Here is an 18,996-nt window from a genome sequence, read left to right on the forward strand (position 1 = left end):
TGCACTGTGACAACAGAGCTGGGTTTTGGATCTGCTGCTGCTGGCAGTTAATGCACAGGGCTGAATTAAAGAGGCATTGAAAGCATTTGTCTTCCTGTTGCTTGCATTCAGTAAGGAAATACAAATATGTATCCTTAGCAATGTGTTTAGCCATGGTGTGTAATAAAATTCCCAGTCCTCTGGACATCACAGCAGAGAGAGTGGAAAAGCTGATGTGTGTTGGAGCGAGAACATTTGATTCTTTGCCACCAGAAACTCGGGAACTGAAAAGTGGTGAGTAGGTGTTCTCCCATTAACAAGAAGGTTGTTCTGTCCTGTCTTTGGATTGTAAGATGTGTAGTAATCTGTACGTAAATTTGTAAATATTTCATTTCCAGTAACTTTGTTGATGTTTGTCATTGACCTGTCATAGTTTTATGACCATGCATTTTTCTTCAATCCCATATATTCATGGGTTTTAGACAACTTAAGCTGCAGGTGATATAAAGTCCAGGACTCTGAAACTGGGAGTTTTACAAGGATGCAAGGTTAATACTCGGTTTTAGTTCTAAACAGTAGAAGTTGTTATGTAATTGAGAATTGAGTATTTTGCTCACTTGTGTATTAAAATCATTAATTTTTAGCCATTAGTGGTTTGAATTTGGATTTAATTTTTGCAAGTGTATTGATTAGCTTTTAGTAATTGCTTATGAATTGTAGCACAATGTTTTGAGGAGAACTTCAAGAAATCTAACAGGATGAGGTATCAAATGTCAATTAAAAATGAGATGTGAATGTCAAATTGACAGGCTGTTAGGAATTGTTTCCTAGGGGTAACAAAACTGGCTTTTCATTCTTTATTGAACATTTAAAAACATGGGATTCTCCAGACTGTATTCAACACTGTATTAGTGCAAGTTAATTGGAAGAAATTTGCCTCTGTAAACTTAGATCTTGCTGCTCTTGGTTATGAACAAGTAGTGGACTTTGGCATTTAGTATCTTGCTAATTTTTAGTAGGAGTCTTGTGCTTCTGTTTGCCTTTGCTCTGTGGTCTTTTCATATTTCAGATAAAAGGGAGAAGTGTAGAAGATGATTCAGTTTCCATGTTAGAAGTTTTGAATGGTATTGTGTAGTTTGAATTTTATGTGTTTCAAGTTGGCTGAAAAAAATAGTTTATGGGAATTTCCTAAGCATCGAATGAGTTTTGTGTGAATCTTTCATCTTTTGAGGAATATCTGTTCTTGGAGTGAAGTTGTTAGGATTTTGTGAGCATCTCGACATTTGCAGGTCTTCCTCCTTTAGTTTGAAAGGAAGGAGAATACTTTGAGGTATTGAATAGTGTTCAGTCTTAATCCTGTGCTGCTCTCTGGTTTCCATTGTGATCCAAATCAGCCTGTATACTCAACTTGTTTATTTGGAGTATATGTAGGTTTTTTATCAAGAGTTCTATTTTTGCAGTTTTGCTCATTTTATTGCAAAGCACACTTGAAAATAGAGGCAGTGTTATCAAATGAGTAGGCTAGAGAAATTTCCTACTTTTTCCTGTTCATTTGTCCTTAGCATATTATCCATTGAAACAGGAAATAAGCAGTAATGCCTGCAAAATTAATGTAAAGTCATAGCTTTGCCCATACTTCTGGGGGGGAAAAAAGTGAAAATAACTTCATTTTATGGTTTTTTTCAGCTTTTATGAAATGCAGTAGTGAAGGAACAGCCCCAGTTATTGTCTTTGTTTCCAAAATGTTTCCTGTTGATGCAAAGGCATTGCCACAGAACAAACCAAGGTAAGAAAATGTAACATTTTACTTTCTGATCTATGTTAGTTACTTCTGGTGGAAAAAATTATGTTGAAGGCATGGATAAATTGGCTTAGACCTGAGAAAATAATTAATGAATTTTTGAAATTCAGTAGTCTTTTCTGGAAGTGAAGATTTCCTGAATGAGTTCAGGAGGTAATTGTTTCATCACAGTAGTTTTAGAAGATACAGCAAATCTGTTGGCGAGTAGTACTGTTGTCCAGAGGTATCATCCTAATGCATGCAGGGTAAGCAGTTTGAGAATGTCTGGTGGAAGTGATGGACTTTTAACTCTTCCTTGGTTTTTCAGTGAGGTTGTGTTGGCATGATCGTGGCACCTTGTGTTGTTACCAAGGAACACTTCCCATCAGACTGGGCAGAACAGCTCAGTGATCATCCTGTCCATTGCAACAGCAAAATAAAATGGGTTGATTAAAGTAGTCCAAGTCTTGACTGACTATTTGCAGTGATCTGAAGGGCATTAGTGCACTTCAAAGGATTTTCTTCTGTGAGGTTTGGAAGATTTTTTGTTGCAGCCTTTTGTTGTTCAATAGCCATCTTCTTTTCTTTGAGGAGTAGGTCCTTCTAGATCTCATGTTCCTGGCACACTTTAAGTGTACTACTTTAACCTGAAGCCACCTGCTTTTTCTGCAGAAGAAATGTACTTTCCTGATGAGTTTACAAGAATGAGGTTCATCTTAACCTTTCATCCCTCCAAGCCTCTGGAGCGTTTTCAGTAGGCAACTTCTATGTTAACTGGCCGTTTCATGTTTTTTGGGGGGATTGTCACTGTACAGCAAAATAATAGAGAAAATAATAATTTTCCTGCTGGATTAGACTGTGTTTAATCTTTGTACAAAAAATTCTGCTACTGTAGTAATATTTGAAAGCTTTACTACCTACCTTAGGTTTTTCTCCCGCTTGCTAGATTTGTTTCAATTTTTTTCTTACCAAGGTTTTCTACAAATCTTCCACCAGAAATCTTCTCTGCGCTGTTTGAATTCAGGGAAAGGATGCACTGTGTGCATGGACTGAGCAGACACTAGATGGTGCAGTTTTTCTTTGAGTGCTGTCCTGAAGTGTCTGGGAATCACGAGCTCTCGCTCAGGTGTGGCACAGCAGCGCCATTCCTGCTTTGTCTCCTTTCCTGGAGATGGGCTCCAGTTATCAGAGACACCTACACTGAGGCCATCACTTTTTGGCTGTTCTATCACTGATAATGACCTGTTTTTTTATTTGTTGGGAGAATCAAGAGTCTTTGAGGTGATGAGGATGTGACAGGGGGCAAAGGTGGTTTTTACATATGCCAGACAGAGAAATTTTCAAGATTTTAGTTTCTTTCTCTCTGTTTATTCAGTCCATTGAAAATTGTAGTGTCTTGCTCTGTAGTTTGTGTGAAAAATATTTCTTGCTGGCCTTTGTATTAAATTACTCAGTTACTAATTAGCTAATATTAAAATGAAATCACATTTATGTTTTTCTTTGAGGTAATCTGTCATTATTAGTACTGTCAGATTTTGCTGATTAGATAATATTAAAGATTTTGTTTTGAGGTGGCAGTTGGCTTCCACTATTTGAAAAACAGCAATAGAACTAAATGTGTATTTCTCAATACTTGCTTTGTTAAGATTCCACAGGTAAGCAGTTCTTGAAGAAATTGGAAAAGGAGGTTAGTTCTAATGAAGGAAAGCAATCTCCATGAAACAAAATCCAAGTGTTTTAAAAACACAGCATTGTGTATCTGTGGTTCTTGAGCATATTTTTAATTGTATTGGTCATTGTGTGCTATTTACAGTTACACAGTGAAGATTGTGCTTAACAGAACTGAGTGATGGTTGAGAGGAGCATGTGAGATCCAATATTTAAACAGGCATTCCATGAGGGTGCTCCTTAAGAATGTTTGAACATGGGGAGAAGCAAAGAATATCTACACTATGTCTATTACCAATTGTTTCATGTTTTCCTATTAAAGAACATTAATCCATGTTGTATGTTTCACTTACGTGTTAATTTTGAGGAGCCATAACTGTGCTCTCATGTATCTTGATGTTTGACTGCTGGACTGATCTAAGGTTATTTGCATCCCTTGAGAGTGGGATCCCATCCTTGGGAGTGGAAGGACTGATTTTGAGCATGTTAAAGCATGGTAAAAAATCGAAGAGTTTTCTCCAGATATTTTTTTGCAAGACTTGTCTTCTACTTCCAGGGGGAAAAAAGTGTAGATCCATGCTAGTGTCTCTTTTTTCCTTTTGTGAGGTGGTATTGGGTAAGGTTACCTTTTTGTAACTTTGTTAGAAGATTCAAACTGACTTTGTAGTTTTTTATAGTTTGCCTTATTTCTGCCATCTGCTTGTAATACTTATTAAGCATAAGTTGGGAAAAGCAGAAAGCTCTTCTAAGTCCAGGGTGTACAGTAAATGATAACAAAGGATGGATTTTTAATTAAAACGACCTCCTTTGAGACTGCTGTTGGCAACTAATATCTCCTTGAAGGTCACTTTAAAATGAATAGATTCTATGCTAAAACTGGTATGATTTTGCTTTTACTGTTTAAGTAGCAGAATACACGGGAAAATGGTTCATTGTCAAGTTAAAGCAGGTTGTCATCTTATATTTATCTTTCCTCTGAAAGATTTGACAATTGCCTTTTTGTACGGTACCAGTATGTCATTCATTTTTACCAGGTTTTGTAAAGAAATGAGAATTGTGCAAATGTTTTGTCTTCCTGTTTCTTCTGTCTGAGCTTCTGAAATTATTTGCTAATTCCCACCAAGTCAGGCAAAAGTGTAAATTGTTGGTTAGGCAGAGGAGACAAACAGATTAGAGCCCCTCCTCCACTTGCTTTATGTAATAGTTATTTGATGATGCTGGTGGTTATTTATTCTAAAGTGTTGCTGTGTGCAATATTAGATGTTCATTCAGCATATGCTGTTTCTTTCATTTCTGCTGGTGTGTGACATTGAGCCCTTGTCTAAGACAGAATGCTCGAGTGTAGGTATATAAATAAAAGCCAAACTTGTCATTTAGGTTACAGGGTATATAAATGTACCAGTTTGCTTTTCCTGAGGTTCAGAATTCTGTCTGTATATAACCCAGTATAAAAGAGAAATGTTTAGTAGTTAATTGCAATTACTTCCAGCTATTTGCTAGGGGTATTTAATGTAAAATGTTAGGAAAATATAAACTGAATATCGTGTTTGTTATGATGAAATCATCTACTAAGTAAAGCTTTTTGTGTAAATCTCACAGTGATGTAATGCCACGTGAGCATAGGAAGCAAACCTTTTATGTTACCTCAAGTCCATCTTATAATCCTGAATAATGTAAATAAATAAAGTGCACTGAAGAAATTCCATTTCTACTTTCCAGTGGTAATAAAGAAAAGTCTATTGAACAGATAAGCTAGTGCACTAAAATTATATTCCATTACTGCCCTGGGGGATATAAAACCTATAATACCTCTACTATTTTCCTCCAGATAATGTGAAAGATTCTTCTTTCTCCTCAGTCAGCTTAAAATCAGGACTTTTTTTTATTTTTAAGGTGTCACCCTGAAACAGACACTTCCCCATACAATTCTGCATGAAATTACGATGATAGTTGTTTCTTTGTTTTGTGCTACAGCTTGTGAGCATGTCTTAAACAAACAGATTGTAGCGTGCTTCATTTGTTTTCTTTCTAATGCTTTACAAAAAGTGTATTGGAAAAAGAAAGTCTTGTGATTTTTGCCAAATCTTCAGCTGAAATGAATTGATCAAAATGAGAACCTGTATAAAGCTCCAAGCTCTGTAAGAAATTACTGTCTTGCAAGTAAATTAATTTATATGTTGAAGGCAATACAACTTGCAGCAACTTCAGTGTGATCTGAACCCATCATCTTTTGTTCTTTAGTAGTTTGTTCTAAATTGTAGTTGGTGCAGTAGAAATGAATAGGGCATGTATCATCCGAATAGGCTGTCAGATTTACAGGTTAGCATCTGAATTTGGCAACCAGTTGCATAATTAAAAGGCTAATAAGTGCTTTTCAAAAACTAAAACCCTTATTATGGCTATAATGGAATAGATTTCAGTAACAGTATACATTTAAATCTGGCTGAGACTGTGGCAACTGATCCAAGAAAGAGATACACAGTAATAGTTGAAATTTGAATCTCTGGGTATGCTATAGTTTGTGTAATGGTGAGCTTAAGTGAGTAAACCTTGTAACATTGTGGAAGAGTTTTGCTTCAAGTTTCTCTTTTCTTTTTTGCACATTTAGCATGTGAGATAAATCAGAGGCCGCTCTATCAGTCTGGAGTGTTTTTCCAGGCAGAGTGTGACAGCTTGGGATTGATACCTTATTTCATTACGTGTGTCAGAACGAAGGATAACTGCCATATAATGTAATACAAGCAGTTGTTGAGTATTCCCTGTTGAAAGAGTAAGACTGTTGTGTGAAATTTCATGTAAGTTCTGATTTGGATAATTTTCAGTTGCTCCTTTTGTGTTTACACATTTATTTCTACTGTGAATTGCGTAGCAGTCTCATTGCAGTAGAACTGATAGTAAGTGATCTTAGTAGATGTACATTAGTTTGTGAATGGAAACTGTTCCATTGACATCAAGTAGTTTAATCCAGAAATTAATGAGCTTCTAAAGGATTAGGAAAGCCACTGGACATACACTGTGCTGAAATGTAGCAAACAAACTGCACTTGACCCAGCTGTCCTTAGGGATGTTGTTAACAGAACTCTGAGTACCAGGTGAGCAGAGCAGCAGCCAATGATTTCACTAGAGCTTAATTCTGAAGAGTAGTCACAAATAGGATTCTCTATAAATTACATGGATTTAAAGATGTTATCAAAAATTACTTCCTCCTCATCTTGTGAAGTCAAACCTGTGTCCATGAGCTCATGCAGTTTAAACTGGTAAAAGCTGTATGGGGAGAAAGCATTCTCAGAACTTGAAAACCATTGTTCGTGGCATGAGAGATGCATCACAGACACTTGTTGGCAGTGCTGTTAGTCTTTCGGAAATCAGTTGGTGTTTTGACTGTGGTGTTTCGTTTTTAAAATGGTCTGGAGGTTAAAAACATAAACATAACAGTTCAATAATCAAAGGCAAATTTGTCTTTGGGGGTTTTGTTCTGATCATTCACTCTGAGTTTTTGAACTGCATTGGATTGAAGTCTGTGTTTGATAATCTGAAAGAGCAGAAAAGCTATCATGTTCAGAGGATTGATTGCATGAGGAAGTCTAGTTGTCATTCATTTTGAACTAAATGTGTTATCCTGGGGGAATGTGGGAATCATAGAAGTAGTCAGCAGGAGCTTGCTTACATAACCTGAAATCTAATGCCTTTAATCAGCAATCTATTAAATGCCAATAGTATGGATATTATACTCTTTCCCACATTATTATTTCCAGAGCATTTGTTTATGACATGTTTGAGTTTAAGATGAGTTGGTAATGATGTGGTCACCCTTTTATGCCAGCTCCCTTACTTGTGCCAGGTTCCCGTGTGTGGATGCTGTAGCATTTCTCTGGAGGCAGGGAATCTCTTTCTGCTACAGAATTTTTATTTGCTGGTTGTTGTGTGACTGCATGTTGCCATTTTTTTTTCCTGCCAATATTATGAGGCAGTTGATCCTTTCTAATGGAGTGAAAAAGGGAAAGGGGGGAAAAAGAAGAAGCAACCATTCTTTTGGTGTGGGCAGCTTTTGTTCAAAATTGATTTTGCTTCTGATTGGTTTTGCCAACTGGAGAAATTGAATAAATCGGGGTATAATTTGAAACTGGTTTTGTTTCAGATCCAGTGCCTTATGTGTATTAATCTTGTTCTGTGTTCTGCTTGATTGTGTTACAACTCTATAAAAGGATTTGTTTGACAACATTATCTTTTTGTAGTTTCTAGTGATACTACTGGGAGTGGCTAATTTTATAGAAATTGATGGTGACAGAAACCAGGATGGAAGTCTAGGTTGTACCTGCTAGTTAAAGTCCCACCTACACTCAATCTGCTTTTTTAGCAAAATGAGAATATTATTAAGTGTGTTTATATATATTGCAACTTAGACCAGTGCATTCAGAATCTTAAGGTACCTTTAATATTTGTGGTTAGGGCTATTTGACACCTAAATATACTGATACTTGGGAAAATACTGTGTAAAGTGGAAAAAAGCAAAGAAACTTTGTTCTTTCACTCTCAGGATTATTTACAAAAATGAAAAGTATTTTTGGACAATCAGATGTGTTGGAATGCATACACAGTCCCTGTATGTATACTATGCCATCATATATAGACTATGTTTATCACACCCTTGGCTGTCTGATCTGTACTTTCCCTATCAATCTATCTCCTCTAGAAATTTTTCTAACATTCCAAACCTTTAAATAACTTTGAACAGCTGCCTTCAGGAAAAAAAAAATTATAAAAAAGTTTTCTTCTCCACCATCTGCTTTGCATTTTGTATTGTTAAGCCTCGCTCTCTTTAGCAGTAAAATAAAGAAGCCAAACAGAAATACCACAGTATTTGAAATTTCAGAGATCCATTTTCTTAATTCTGTCATGTTTTAAGCGACACTTTTTTCCTTTTTTTTTTAAAAAAAATGAAGTTACTAAGAAGTTTGAAGTGGTGATTTTGTCTTGCATTCTCCTTTTCTCTAACAAGCAATGTGTCTGTCCCAGATTCTGAGTTCTAAAAGTGTGTGCTTCAAATTCTGACATTTTATCCTGGGGCCTCTCTTAGGTAACTTTGAGAGAGATTTTTAACTTATGTATAGTTTTCTTACTCTTTCAAATTGAACATTTGGGTTCAAGATAAGCATGATAACTGTTCCAAGTGATTTCTTCATGTTCTATAAAGAATTTTGATTCATGAAGTGTCTTATTTCTTAAATTAAGTCTCTTGCAGAAGGTGCAAGAAGGTGATTTTCTTGAAGGAAATCATTCTGATTATGATATAAATAAAAAATCTTACTGGCATGAGTTGTTCTCAGCCATATAATCTGTTCAAGGCTTCCTGCCCCTAATTAATCCAGTTAAGAGCAGAGTAGGTGTTCAGTAGCTACTGACTGCACATAAAACCTTTGACCTGTGATTAAAAGGGTTTTTCCATATTTTGAAGTGTGTAATAGTTGATGTGGCAAAGTGTCAATCTTGCTGTCCTTTTCTTTAGTAGAGATCATATTTATATGACTGTTCTGTAAACAAAAATTACTCTACTGCTGTAGTGCTTCCTGTGGTTGTCTTCCTCTTATCATTCATTACTGTTGCTATTCTGGAAATCTTGACCTGTGTAAGTGTGGAGGCTGAAGAGGGGAAGTGACTTGTCCAAGGCTACTAAACAAGCTAAAATGACTAATAGGGCACTTTTTGTTTTAATGCTGTGTGTTTCATGGAGTTGATTGAAAAAATCCTAAACCATCTGAACACTAAGGACTGTTGGTTTTATCTCTATCCTGTGAGCAAATGCAGGACAAGTCATGTAGGTGAGGTTTTGCTGTGGGGTTATGTTCACCTTCTTCAGCTGAAGTCAAGGCCTAAGACTTGGTGATTAGTTTGTCCTGTTGTGTTGTAGAAATGCATGTTTTAGGATAGAAAGACTTCTGTTCCTTCTCTTGAGGTAGAATTAAAGCAATATATATGTCCATTGCTCCCAGTGCAGAAAAAACCAAAAAACAAACAAAAACTCCAACATTGAAAGCATTCTGGTTCCATTAAAAAAATTACGTCTACATAACTTAGTTATTTCTTCTGCTTTTAAGTTACAGCACTAAAGATTATTTTTTAATGCAGGCACATAATGGCACATTACTTGAGAATTTGTTGATACTGAAATTAGTAAACAGAATAAATTATTCTTGAAAGTATCTGTAATGATTAGGTTCCCCTCGTTTATATGGGACATTAATAGAAATAAGAGTAATAACTGAAAAGAGAAGATGACTAGTATCTGAATTTATTTTCTATCTTTGTAATCATTAAATTAGAGGATAACATCAAATAACTTACTTTTACTTAGGGCCAGATTTAAAAATCAAATGGACAGTTTTGGGCAGTGCTGTTACATTTCATATGTGTGTAATGAACATCACTTTGCTGTTTAAAATGCTTGCATTGACAAACGAGTCTCTTTATACTGCCTTACGTAAGCATGTTGATAATATTCTTTATCTTTTATTATTTATTGCTTTAAATCATTTTAATTTAAGCATTTAAATCTTTTATTATTTATTGCTTTAAATCATACTTTGAAGCACTTTGCTTTAAGGCAGGGTGTACCAGTGAGTGGATGGATGCATCAGAGTATTAAAATTGTTTTTTGTTGTTGTTGTCTGTTTTAAGTCTTCTGCCTTAATGGGCTTATTCACTTTATGAAAGGTAGCTTTAACAGGCAAAGACTTTTCCCTGCATTTGAGCACTTGCTATAAAGATTACCTTGAAATAATAAAGATACCACGAGTAATTAAAAATGACAGTATTTGATCTCTATGTATTTGGAAGAAAAATGAAAGCCTAAATATGGTAGAGGAAGACTTTGTAAATTTTAGCTGACTTCAAATTACAGTGTTGGGGGACAAAAGGCATTCTGCATGAGTTTTTACTTATATCAAATAGAGTATTCTAATTACTGTTACTTATTTTAAGATAAATGACATTGCCAAATACTGATGTTTTAAAATACAATGTAGGCCATTAACTCAAGAAGAAATCGCTCATCGGCGCGAACTTGCGAAACGAAGGCATGCAGAAAAATTGGCAGCAAGTCAAGGGAAGGAGCTGTCAGAAAAGCCCCCAAGTGAAAATTCATCTGAAGTAACTGGGAACACTGGTGATACGAAAGGTGTGTGGTACCTTGATACCTGTTTTTTAGGAGGATGTTTGATAGTAGTGTCTTGGTGTTGCCAAGGGGCTGTGTACAAATCCACATCGTGCATCATCCACGTGCCAGTCCAAAGTTCAATGTGTGGAACTGAACAAAGAGTGAGGAGGGGTTTGTAAGAAAGCTGATAGTTCATAAATGGTGAAATAGTGGCATGGATTCATGTTCCTTAGCCTGAGAATGTGCTTGATCTCAGTACTTTATTTGAAGGGATATGATGCTTGAAGGAGATGCTCTGCTAAAAACTGTGTAACTTTCAACGCCAAACGGCCAATAAATTGGTACAAAAGCAGTGTTATGAGCAGCAGGACTGGGTAGCAGTTGTGGGGGTTGGTCTTTAGTGGTAGGACAAGAGGAAATGTCCTCAGATTGTGCCAGGGAAGGTTTAGGGGAAAAATTTCTTGACCAAAAGTGTAAAGCATTGGAAGAGTGTGCCCAGGGAAGTCATTGAGTCACTATCCCTGGGGATACTCAAAACATGTGACACTGAGGAACATGGGTTTGTGGTGGACTTGGCAGTGCTGGGTTGGACTTCAGGATCTTAAAAGTCTGTTTTAACTGGAACTATTCTGTGATTCGCCACATGTGGCAATATAATATATAGCTGACTTTTTTTCCTTCAGATGAGGAAAGTGGTTTTATGCTTAATGTATTTTTCTGACTGGTTAGGTGAAGAGCAACAGCTCACTGGTCAAGGAGACAGCATGACCTCAAAGGCTGTGAAGCAGGAAGCAGACAACAAGGACTATTTCATTGCTTTTGCCAGAGTGTTCAGCGGTGTGGTGAAAAGAGGGCAAAGAATCTTTGTTTTAGGACCAAAATATGATCCTGCTGAGTCTCTGCACAAGGTAAGAGGTGACTGTGAACTGTTGCAATAACTTGGGATTCTTTTGAGGCACTGATGACTTAACTTCTTACACGTGTCTCACTCAAAAGAGAGAAAAAAAGTTCAAGTGCAAAATTCCAGAAAGTATCAAAGTAATTTAAGTAATTGTGCTAATAGCTGATTGCAAACTCATTATAAACCTTAACATTTCCAAAATAAAGTAGAGTGTTGTATTAGCTAACCATAAATCCAGTATGTGTATATTTTGTTTTTAAAAAAGATGTGAAGGAAAAAGCAATTCTTTTAGGGAACAGAAGGTGCACAATAGCGTTGGGAAAACTGGAGTTAAATGTTTTGAGATTCTGATCAAAGAAGTTCATTACTTTTGAATTTACTTCAAAACATTTGTTTTTTTGGTGATAATGAAAGGTGAGGTAGAAGTAGTACACACCTAAAATTTGGCAAAGAAGGCATTATCTTTTTTTATCTTCTTGGTAACATTCACTTATTTGCCTCAAGCCTGGATTTTTGGGAATGTATGTTGGTTTTTACCATCTAAGGTTTGAGATGGAAATGCTCTAGGTTGTATTTTTTAGCTTTGGAATGCAAGGAGGTTTTGTGGAAGAGGTTTTTATCCGAGCTAAGTGATAAATACCCAGATGCTGGTTTTGTGCTCTGTGTAGCTGTCATCCCAGTGCTCTGCCACAGATGATCTGCCAGCAGTCCCTCATATGACATGCTGTACATTGGAGAACCTCTACTTACTTATGGGAAGAGAGCTTGAAGATCTTGAGGAAGTACCTGCAGGAAATGTTCTGGGTAAGAACTAGGATTTAATTTCCTACAACCTGAATCCTTATGTCATCTAAAATACACTGAAATTGGTGTGATGTGATTAATAAATAAGAAAACTTAAATCCGTGAATATTTTTACGTATGTTGTATGTGCAAAAAAGGAAGGCAGTCCAATTAAGTTGGGATTTGTGTGCACTTTGAAGAGGAGAAAACTGGGGATTACATTAGCCTGTTATCTTCAGGTTGGATTATTGCCAGGGAAGCATTGCTGCCAGGAATTGCCAAAGGCAGTAGTAAATTCTCATATTTCATAAATTGCAAGGATTATTTATAATATTTTCCCAACAGTGGAAGTTCTTTAATGTGACATTTCTAGTGATGTGGATGAGTGTAGTTTTATTTATGGGTCTGTTTGAACTCTGGTGCTAAAAATTACTTTTTTTATGGCTGTGGCAATTTTGTCACTTTCTCCATGGACGAAGTTGTAAAAGTCAACCTAATCATTGAGTTATGTTCTTTTGTGCCAGATTCTGAGCTGCTTTGCTCTAGGATAAGTAGCATTCTTCACTGGTTTTGTCCTTTATTTGTCTCTTTTTTTTCATAACAAAAGTAATGTTAAGAATTTAGAAAGTGTAAACTCTAAAAATGACTTGGTTCTTTTTTTTCATTGTGTTAATGAAAATGCTTGAACTACAGCAAAATACAATAATATTTTCGTGTGTACTGCCTGATTTTTAGAAATTTATGGTATATATATATAGTTAATGAAAAATAGGTGTACCCTGTAAGGGTTGAAATTCTTTAATTTAGGCAGTTAACTGTGCTTTGTCTCCTTTATCATGGGCCTAGCATTCAGAACATAAGCAGCTGGTGAATTTATTTCATTTGGAAGCTTAATGTTTTAAAATTCTGAATTATACCTTACTGTAGTCTGATTGTAATTGACCATTTGCAGTATGAAAATGGTGAGTGAGTGTGCCTGAGTGTGTATATGAGTGAGTATCTGAAAATAGATGAAGTATATGGTCTGTTTACCTCAAAAAATGATTAAGAGTTTGGGGAAAAATAAAGAAACCCATCCCAAAACACTCTGCAGTAAAAATGAAAGGATGTGGTCTTCATGCTTAGTAAATACTCCTGGAGCTGCTTCCTGCAGAGAAAAAATGTATTGTGAGGATTTTGTTATGTTTTTAGTGTTAAGAGTTGGACCAAATTTTAAGAAACCTTTTTGTAACCATCAGATTCTACCAGAAGTTGTTGGTAGTCAGGTGCTGAAGGCTGCTCTTCAGTGGCATCTAACTTTTCCATAACGAAAAGCAGTTTACTTCAGTAATATCAGTTCTAAATGGTCATATTTAGAAGAATTCATTGGAATTTTAAGATCAGAATTGACAGTTAGCCAGACTGTGTTTGGTATTTCATCCTTTGTCATCACCTCACGGTAAAGTGATGACCCAAAGCAAGGTTTAATTTTTATGTTAAACATAGAAGCTCAAGTCTGTATTTGGATTTTTACATCTAATGTAATTTTAATGATTTTTTTTTTTTTAGACTAAAAATCCTAAATGCCTTTCCTTTGTTTCTCCCATTTCCCTGTAAGGCTGCACTGTTGATTTACATAAATTCAATAAACAATTTAATGATTTGATGATGGTTTACCACACTCAGAAGAAAATGCAGTGCATTTATATGAAAGGAATGTGTAACAATGGTGATGCAAGACTTTTATTATTCCAGTTAGTAACAGTGATTTCTGTTTGTAAGGCCATTTGTCTTCCAGCTTTAGAGCACACAGCAGTGATTTCTCTCCAGCCATATAAGGAAATTGCTTGTGGATTATATAGTAAATTAAGGAAGCTTTTCTGAAAGCTCTGTGGTTTCACTCTGTATAATTAAGTTATTGCCATAAGGAATACACAGTTAATCATGACTGCCTATTTCCACTTTAGACTCGTGATATAGATTTTTTTTCAGATTTTTTCATCAGGGTTTGGGGTTTTTTTTGCTAATATTTATACATTGTTTCTTGAAAGGAAGGATCTGCTTGTTACTAGTAAGCGGCCTTTTTATCCTTTATACTGGCTTATGCAAAGGTTTAATGACAAAGACAAGGCTTGATACAGAGGTTGTTTTACCAAAGACGGAAAGATTTAATCCCTTGTTCCTTCTGTTCAATTAATATTACCTTAAAATACTACTCTCCTTTTAATTGATGAAAATCTGAGATTGCAAAATATCCTGAATAGAAAGGGCAGTGAAGCGTAGCGTGTTGGAACTGCAGAGCTGTGACAAACAGAATTCCACAACGTCGAGCTGGAAAGAGATACTATGTCCTTGTCTAATATGTGTGGCCATTCTGGAAAGCTTTGGGCAGTTATTTTCTGGTATTATTTTGAGTTCCTGGAAGTTAGGAGATACAAAATATTTTGTGTTGGTTAATTTGTGTTGGAAGTTTGCAGCTTGACTGTTTAGCCAAAAGTATTTGTCAAAAAGCTTTAAGCAGTATGTCATTTTCAAGTAATATGGCAAATACAAAATAGAACCCTTCCATAGAGCTGTTTGTTATTCAGAATTTTTCTTTGCAAACTTGTGACTACTGTGCATTTTTGTAGGCCTTGAGTAGGAGGTGAAATATGATTGAAAACAAAAAGTTCTTGGGGACCAAGGGTAATAAAGTCTTTGTAATAAATCTTCTTCTAAAAATTATTTGTCAGAATAGTCTATGGAAAGAATAAAATCCTTGTCTTAGACAAAAACACCCAGTTTGTAGAATCTGTAATTTAGCAGGACTGTTGATTTATCTGAGAACTAAAAAAGAGTATATGAACAAAGTGCCCTCTGAGAAGAGAGTACTCTCTTATTTTTCACCTTTTTATTTGTCACCTTTTTCCCCACCAGCACCTCTATGAGATGTCCTGTGCCAGCAGACAGGATATTTTACTTGTTAACTGGCACTGCAAGGCTGTTCTTTGTACTCCTTTGAATGAACAGAGACCTTGCAGGAGGAGAATCTAGTTACTGGAGCAGCAGATAAGGTTATACCAGATTAGGCATGTGCCCTCGGGTTCCAGATGGCTCTTGTATTGAGTTGAGGCTGCTGAATGGAGAACATGATAGTCAGTGGAATGGGCCATGAGGTATCTGCAGGTTTAATTTGGAAAAATGTTGGAGTACTAGTCCAAAAATAAATTGTGTGTCTTGGTGCACTGTTTCAGGAATGGCTTATTTGTCCTCTGTCACGTCAGATGCCATTCCAAGGTGTGCAGCTGCTGAATTTGAACCTCCTGGTGGGCATCAGCTCTGACAGTTCTGGGAGTGAGATCCTGGTCTTGCCAGTGGTCCATCTGCATGGACCTGATTGTAGTGCTGGCTGTCTCTGGGTCATTCTGTCCTGACTTCAGGGCCATATCAGCTTCTGTACCAGCTTCACTTGGGCTGAGGCCTTATTATCTTAACAGAAACAGTGTTCTGCTTTGTGAATCCTAGCTAGGTATGCCAGAACCATGCTTAAATTCCAAATATAGATGTACTCTGTACTTGCAGACATTAAGTGTGACAATTATGTGTGCCACCCAAATCCTTATGTCAAAATAAATTGATTTTTGATTCCAAGACATCTCAGGCACATTTTGTGCTTCCCTTTTGGAAGCTGCCTGAATACCCATTGGAAAGAAAAGTCCTGTATCGTAGACCTCGGACACAATATGTGCTGTTTGGACAGTACTGTCTTCTGGAACTTTTAGGAGAGAAATGGTACTTAAATATTATATTCCAAAGACTGCTGGACTGATGTACATTCTCAGTGACACTATAATTAACACTGGCCTTTGTTTCCATAGTATCATCTATGCAAATAGCAAACTACTCTAACTGTCCCATGCTCCTTAAAGGCTTGTCCTTCTTTCCTACAGCAAAAATACAACAGAAAAAGGAGCTTGATGTAGGCAATCATCTGGCTATCCAGAGGTTTCAGCTTCTTCAGTGAGAGTTACAGAAGCTTAGGTTCTTGCTGGGACACTCCCCTTGGGAGTATCAGTGGCACTGGAGGTTCCTGCTGCCCTGCAAACATCTCCAGAGGTGTTGGATTTGACAGGAGGTGAACCCTGGCTGTAGTGTGAAATCCACTGGTCTCTAATTTGATTATCATAGCTCTTCTTACTAGTGCTTGGTTTCTCTTCTAAAAGGGAAAATTAGAAGTGGTCCAGTTGGAATATATTAATTGGTTTAGTTTGGATGTTGTAGGTAAGTTCTTTTGTTTGCTGAGTAGTGTTAGATATTGTTTAACAAGCTGTAGAGACTGATAATGCAGGTACACAAATAGAAAAATTAACATTACCACAAACAATTCTTTTTTTTTTTTTTTTGTTAATGAGAGTTGTGGGGAAGCAGTATTTTTTAGGTCTTTCCATGAAAGAAAAAAATGTTGCTTGTTTACCAGGAGGCAAAACAAGAACTTAAATTGAAACAGTGTTGAAAGCCCCACAAAAGAGATTATTATATGCAAGTTCTAAATTATTTCAATTATGTTTCTAAGTTAAGAGTATTTAGTCTAAATTAAAACTCTGTCTCACACCAGTAAGTGTTTTGAACTATTAATAAGTCTGTATTATGGGGAATGCTAAAGGAAGAGGGGGGTGGTTGATTTGTTTGTTCCTATGCAAGAATCTCTCTCCCCTTATGTATATAAATACATTTATTTATTTATTTATTTGTTTGTTTATTTGAACCAGTCAAAGAAAAAGTACAATTACAGGAGAAGCATCACTTTGTAGCAATTGTTGTGAAATTCTTGTGGTTGAAGACTGTAAAAAGAACTGAGTGATCCCCAAAGTGACAAAGGAAAAATCATGAGGCAATATGTGAGGAAAAAGTAATCTGGGCTCATAAGTAAAGATTTAACAAGTGCATGCCCTCCAGATGCACAGAATAATAGCTTCATTTTTTTCTCCCTCACTTTTTAATAATTTTTCTTGTTGCTGCCCTCTAATTGGAGACAAAATGCTTTTTTGTTCTCTGCAAAAAAAGGGTTGTTGGAGGTAGTGTAAGAAAGTATTTAAAAAATAAGGGAAAAAGGTAGTAGATTTTGTGATCATATCATGCACAGATGAAGGGCTTAGAATTCCCATACTGGATATTGATTACCATTTCTAAGTAGTGTAAGCAAGTGCTGATGTAAAAACCAACACACATTTTTGAAAGCACTGGTTTAGGTAGTTGTGTAAGTGAGTAATCATGTGGGATTTTTTAAAAATTGGCTCAGTCTCATATTTTTCCTGAATGAATAATTGAAGGATCATTCAGTGATACATTTTTGTTAATTGGAATAAAATTTATCTCGAGGCATGTTGTGCATGCCCACACACGAGTTCAGAATGACATGCATCTTAAGTTATTGATCTGTGTGCTGCTTTTTATCCACAAGTACCATAACAGTGGACTTGTGTTTGCTAGTGTACAAACCTAGATCTTAGAGCTGCCTCTACAACTATTGAGGTGCTTTTTGTGTCTTGTTGAATACTGTTAAAAGAAAAGCTTTTCCCTTGACACTAGATTTGTAGTGCTTTAGTGCAGGGCTCGTAGGAGGCTGGATGATTTCCTGAATGTTTCCAAATGCAGTTTGCTATGTGAATATCAAGTGTTCCACCAAATTAGGAGCGTTTGGTTTTTTAACTTACCAAGTTACATTGTTAAAAGCAGGAATCTAGAAGTCCCTCCTGTTGCCAGCTCACTGTCAGACTTCCTACATTTGACACACTGTTGTGTACCTTGGTGTTTCCATTTCTAAAATGCTCGTTTTCCCATACAGTGTTCTTTCATGTTTTAATTATTTATAAAGCACTTACAGGATTCTTGACATGGGAACAATGTGGCATAGGAAATGTGGGTGATGATGGATTCATACCTCTGTATTTTTTGGTACCTTTCTGAAGATAGGTGCCACAGAGCTGCAGTAGCATGTAGAGCTGGTGTGAAGGAGTACAGCTAACCTCATTACAAGGTGTCTAACAAGCATTTTATTCCTTAAGGACTTCATTGAACAATTTAGGAGCTTTTAATAAGCAGCCTCTGTTAAGAGCAAAGAGCAGCTGCGAGCAGCAGTGCCATTTTAAAGGCCCAGAATGGCTTTCTAGGCCTGATGCCAACTAGCAGGCATTACCACCTTCTGCGAGAGCACTAGGAACAGGCCTGCTGTTCACCAGCCTTGTATTTCTGTGCAAACATTTGGTGGGCTAATTTCTCTCTCTGAATCAGTAATGCGATTATTTGAAAAAAAAGAATAAAATAAATAAAATCGCCAGCTTGAAGTGATTCCAGCTGCATGGGCTGTCTCATCCCAGCCTGCTGTGGTTGGTGAACACAGGAGGGCAGTCTTCCTCCAGAATGTTACTGAAATTAGCCCAAAGTACTGAATGAAACAAAGAAAACTCAAACCTTTGTCTTCAGTTTTGGAATGCTTACACTTTTTATCTCTAACTGCCATCTTATAATGCCTATAAAATAACCTTGCCTTTTAAACCTGTTTTTAGTAATCCAGCACTGTTGAGGAAAAGGTATATAATTGAATGGATTTTGTTGTTGAATGACATTTAATCTCTGTGGACTGCTGCATTTACCTGACACCATAGTACTTATATTATTTTCCTACCCAGGTAGTGTTTTATTAGTAGTTAAATTGTTGAAAAAATTGAATATGTTCAAGTTGTTTCTTTGAGCTAAAGACATAATAGTTAATCT

The 18,996-nt window shown here is 36.3% G+C and overlaps 1 protein-coding gene across 2 annotated transcripts in view; it reads left to right on the forward strand.

Annotated features, from left to right (window-relative positions):
* The window catches only part of EFL1 (elongation factor like GTPase 1), a 65,157-nt gene that overhangs the window by 7,603 nt on the left and 38,558 nt on the right, over nt 1-18,996 (forward strand). For both annotated transcript variants that reach the window (XM_032122852.1, XM_032122853.1), the window contains exons 11-15: nt 151-273; nt 1,666-1,765; nt 10,450-10,601; nt 11,310-11,488; nt 12,150-12,285. In XM_032122852.1, coding sequence (XP_031978743.1) covers nt 151-273; nt 1,666-1,765; nt 10,450-10,601; nt 11,310-11,488; nt 12,150-12,285 — 690 coding nt within the window. The remainder of the gene's footprint in view (nt 1-150; nt 274-1,665; nt 1,766-10,449; nt 10,602-11,309; nt 11,489-12,149; nt 12,286-18,996) is intronic.

This window comes from Corvus moneduloides, chromosome 13 (genome assembly GCF_009650955.1).
Source record: "Corvus moneduloides isolate bCorMon1 chromosome 13, bCorMon1.pri, whole genome shotgun sequence".
In the NCBI taxonomy this organism is placed as follows: Eukaryota; Metazoa; Chordata; class Aves; order Passeriformes; family Corvidae; genus Corvus; species Corvus moneduloides.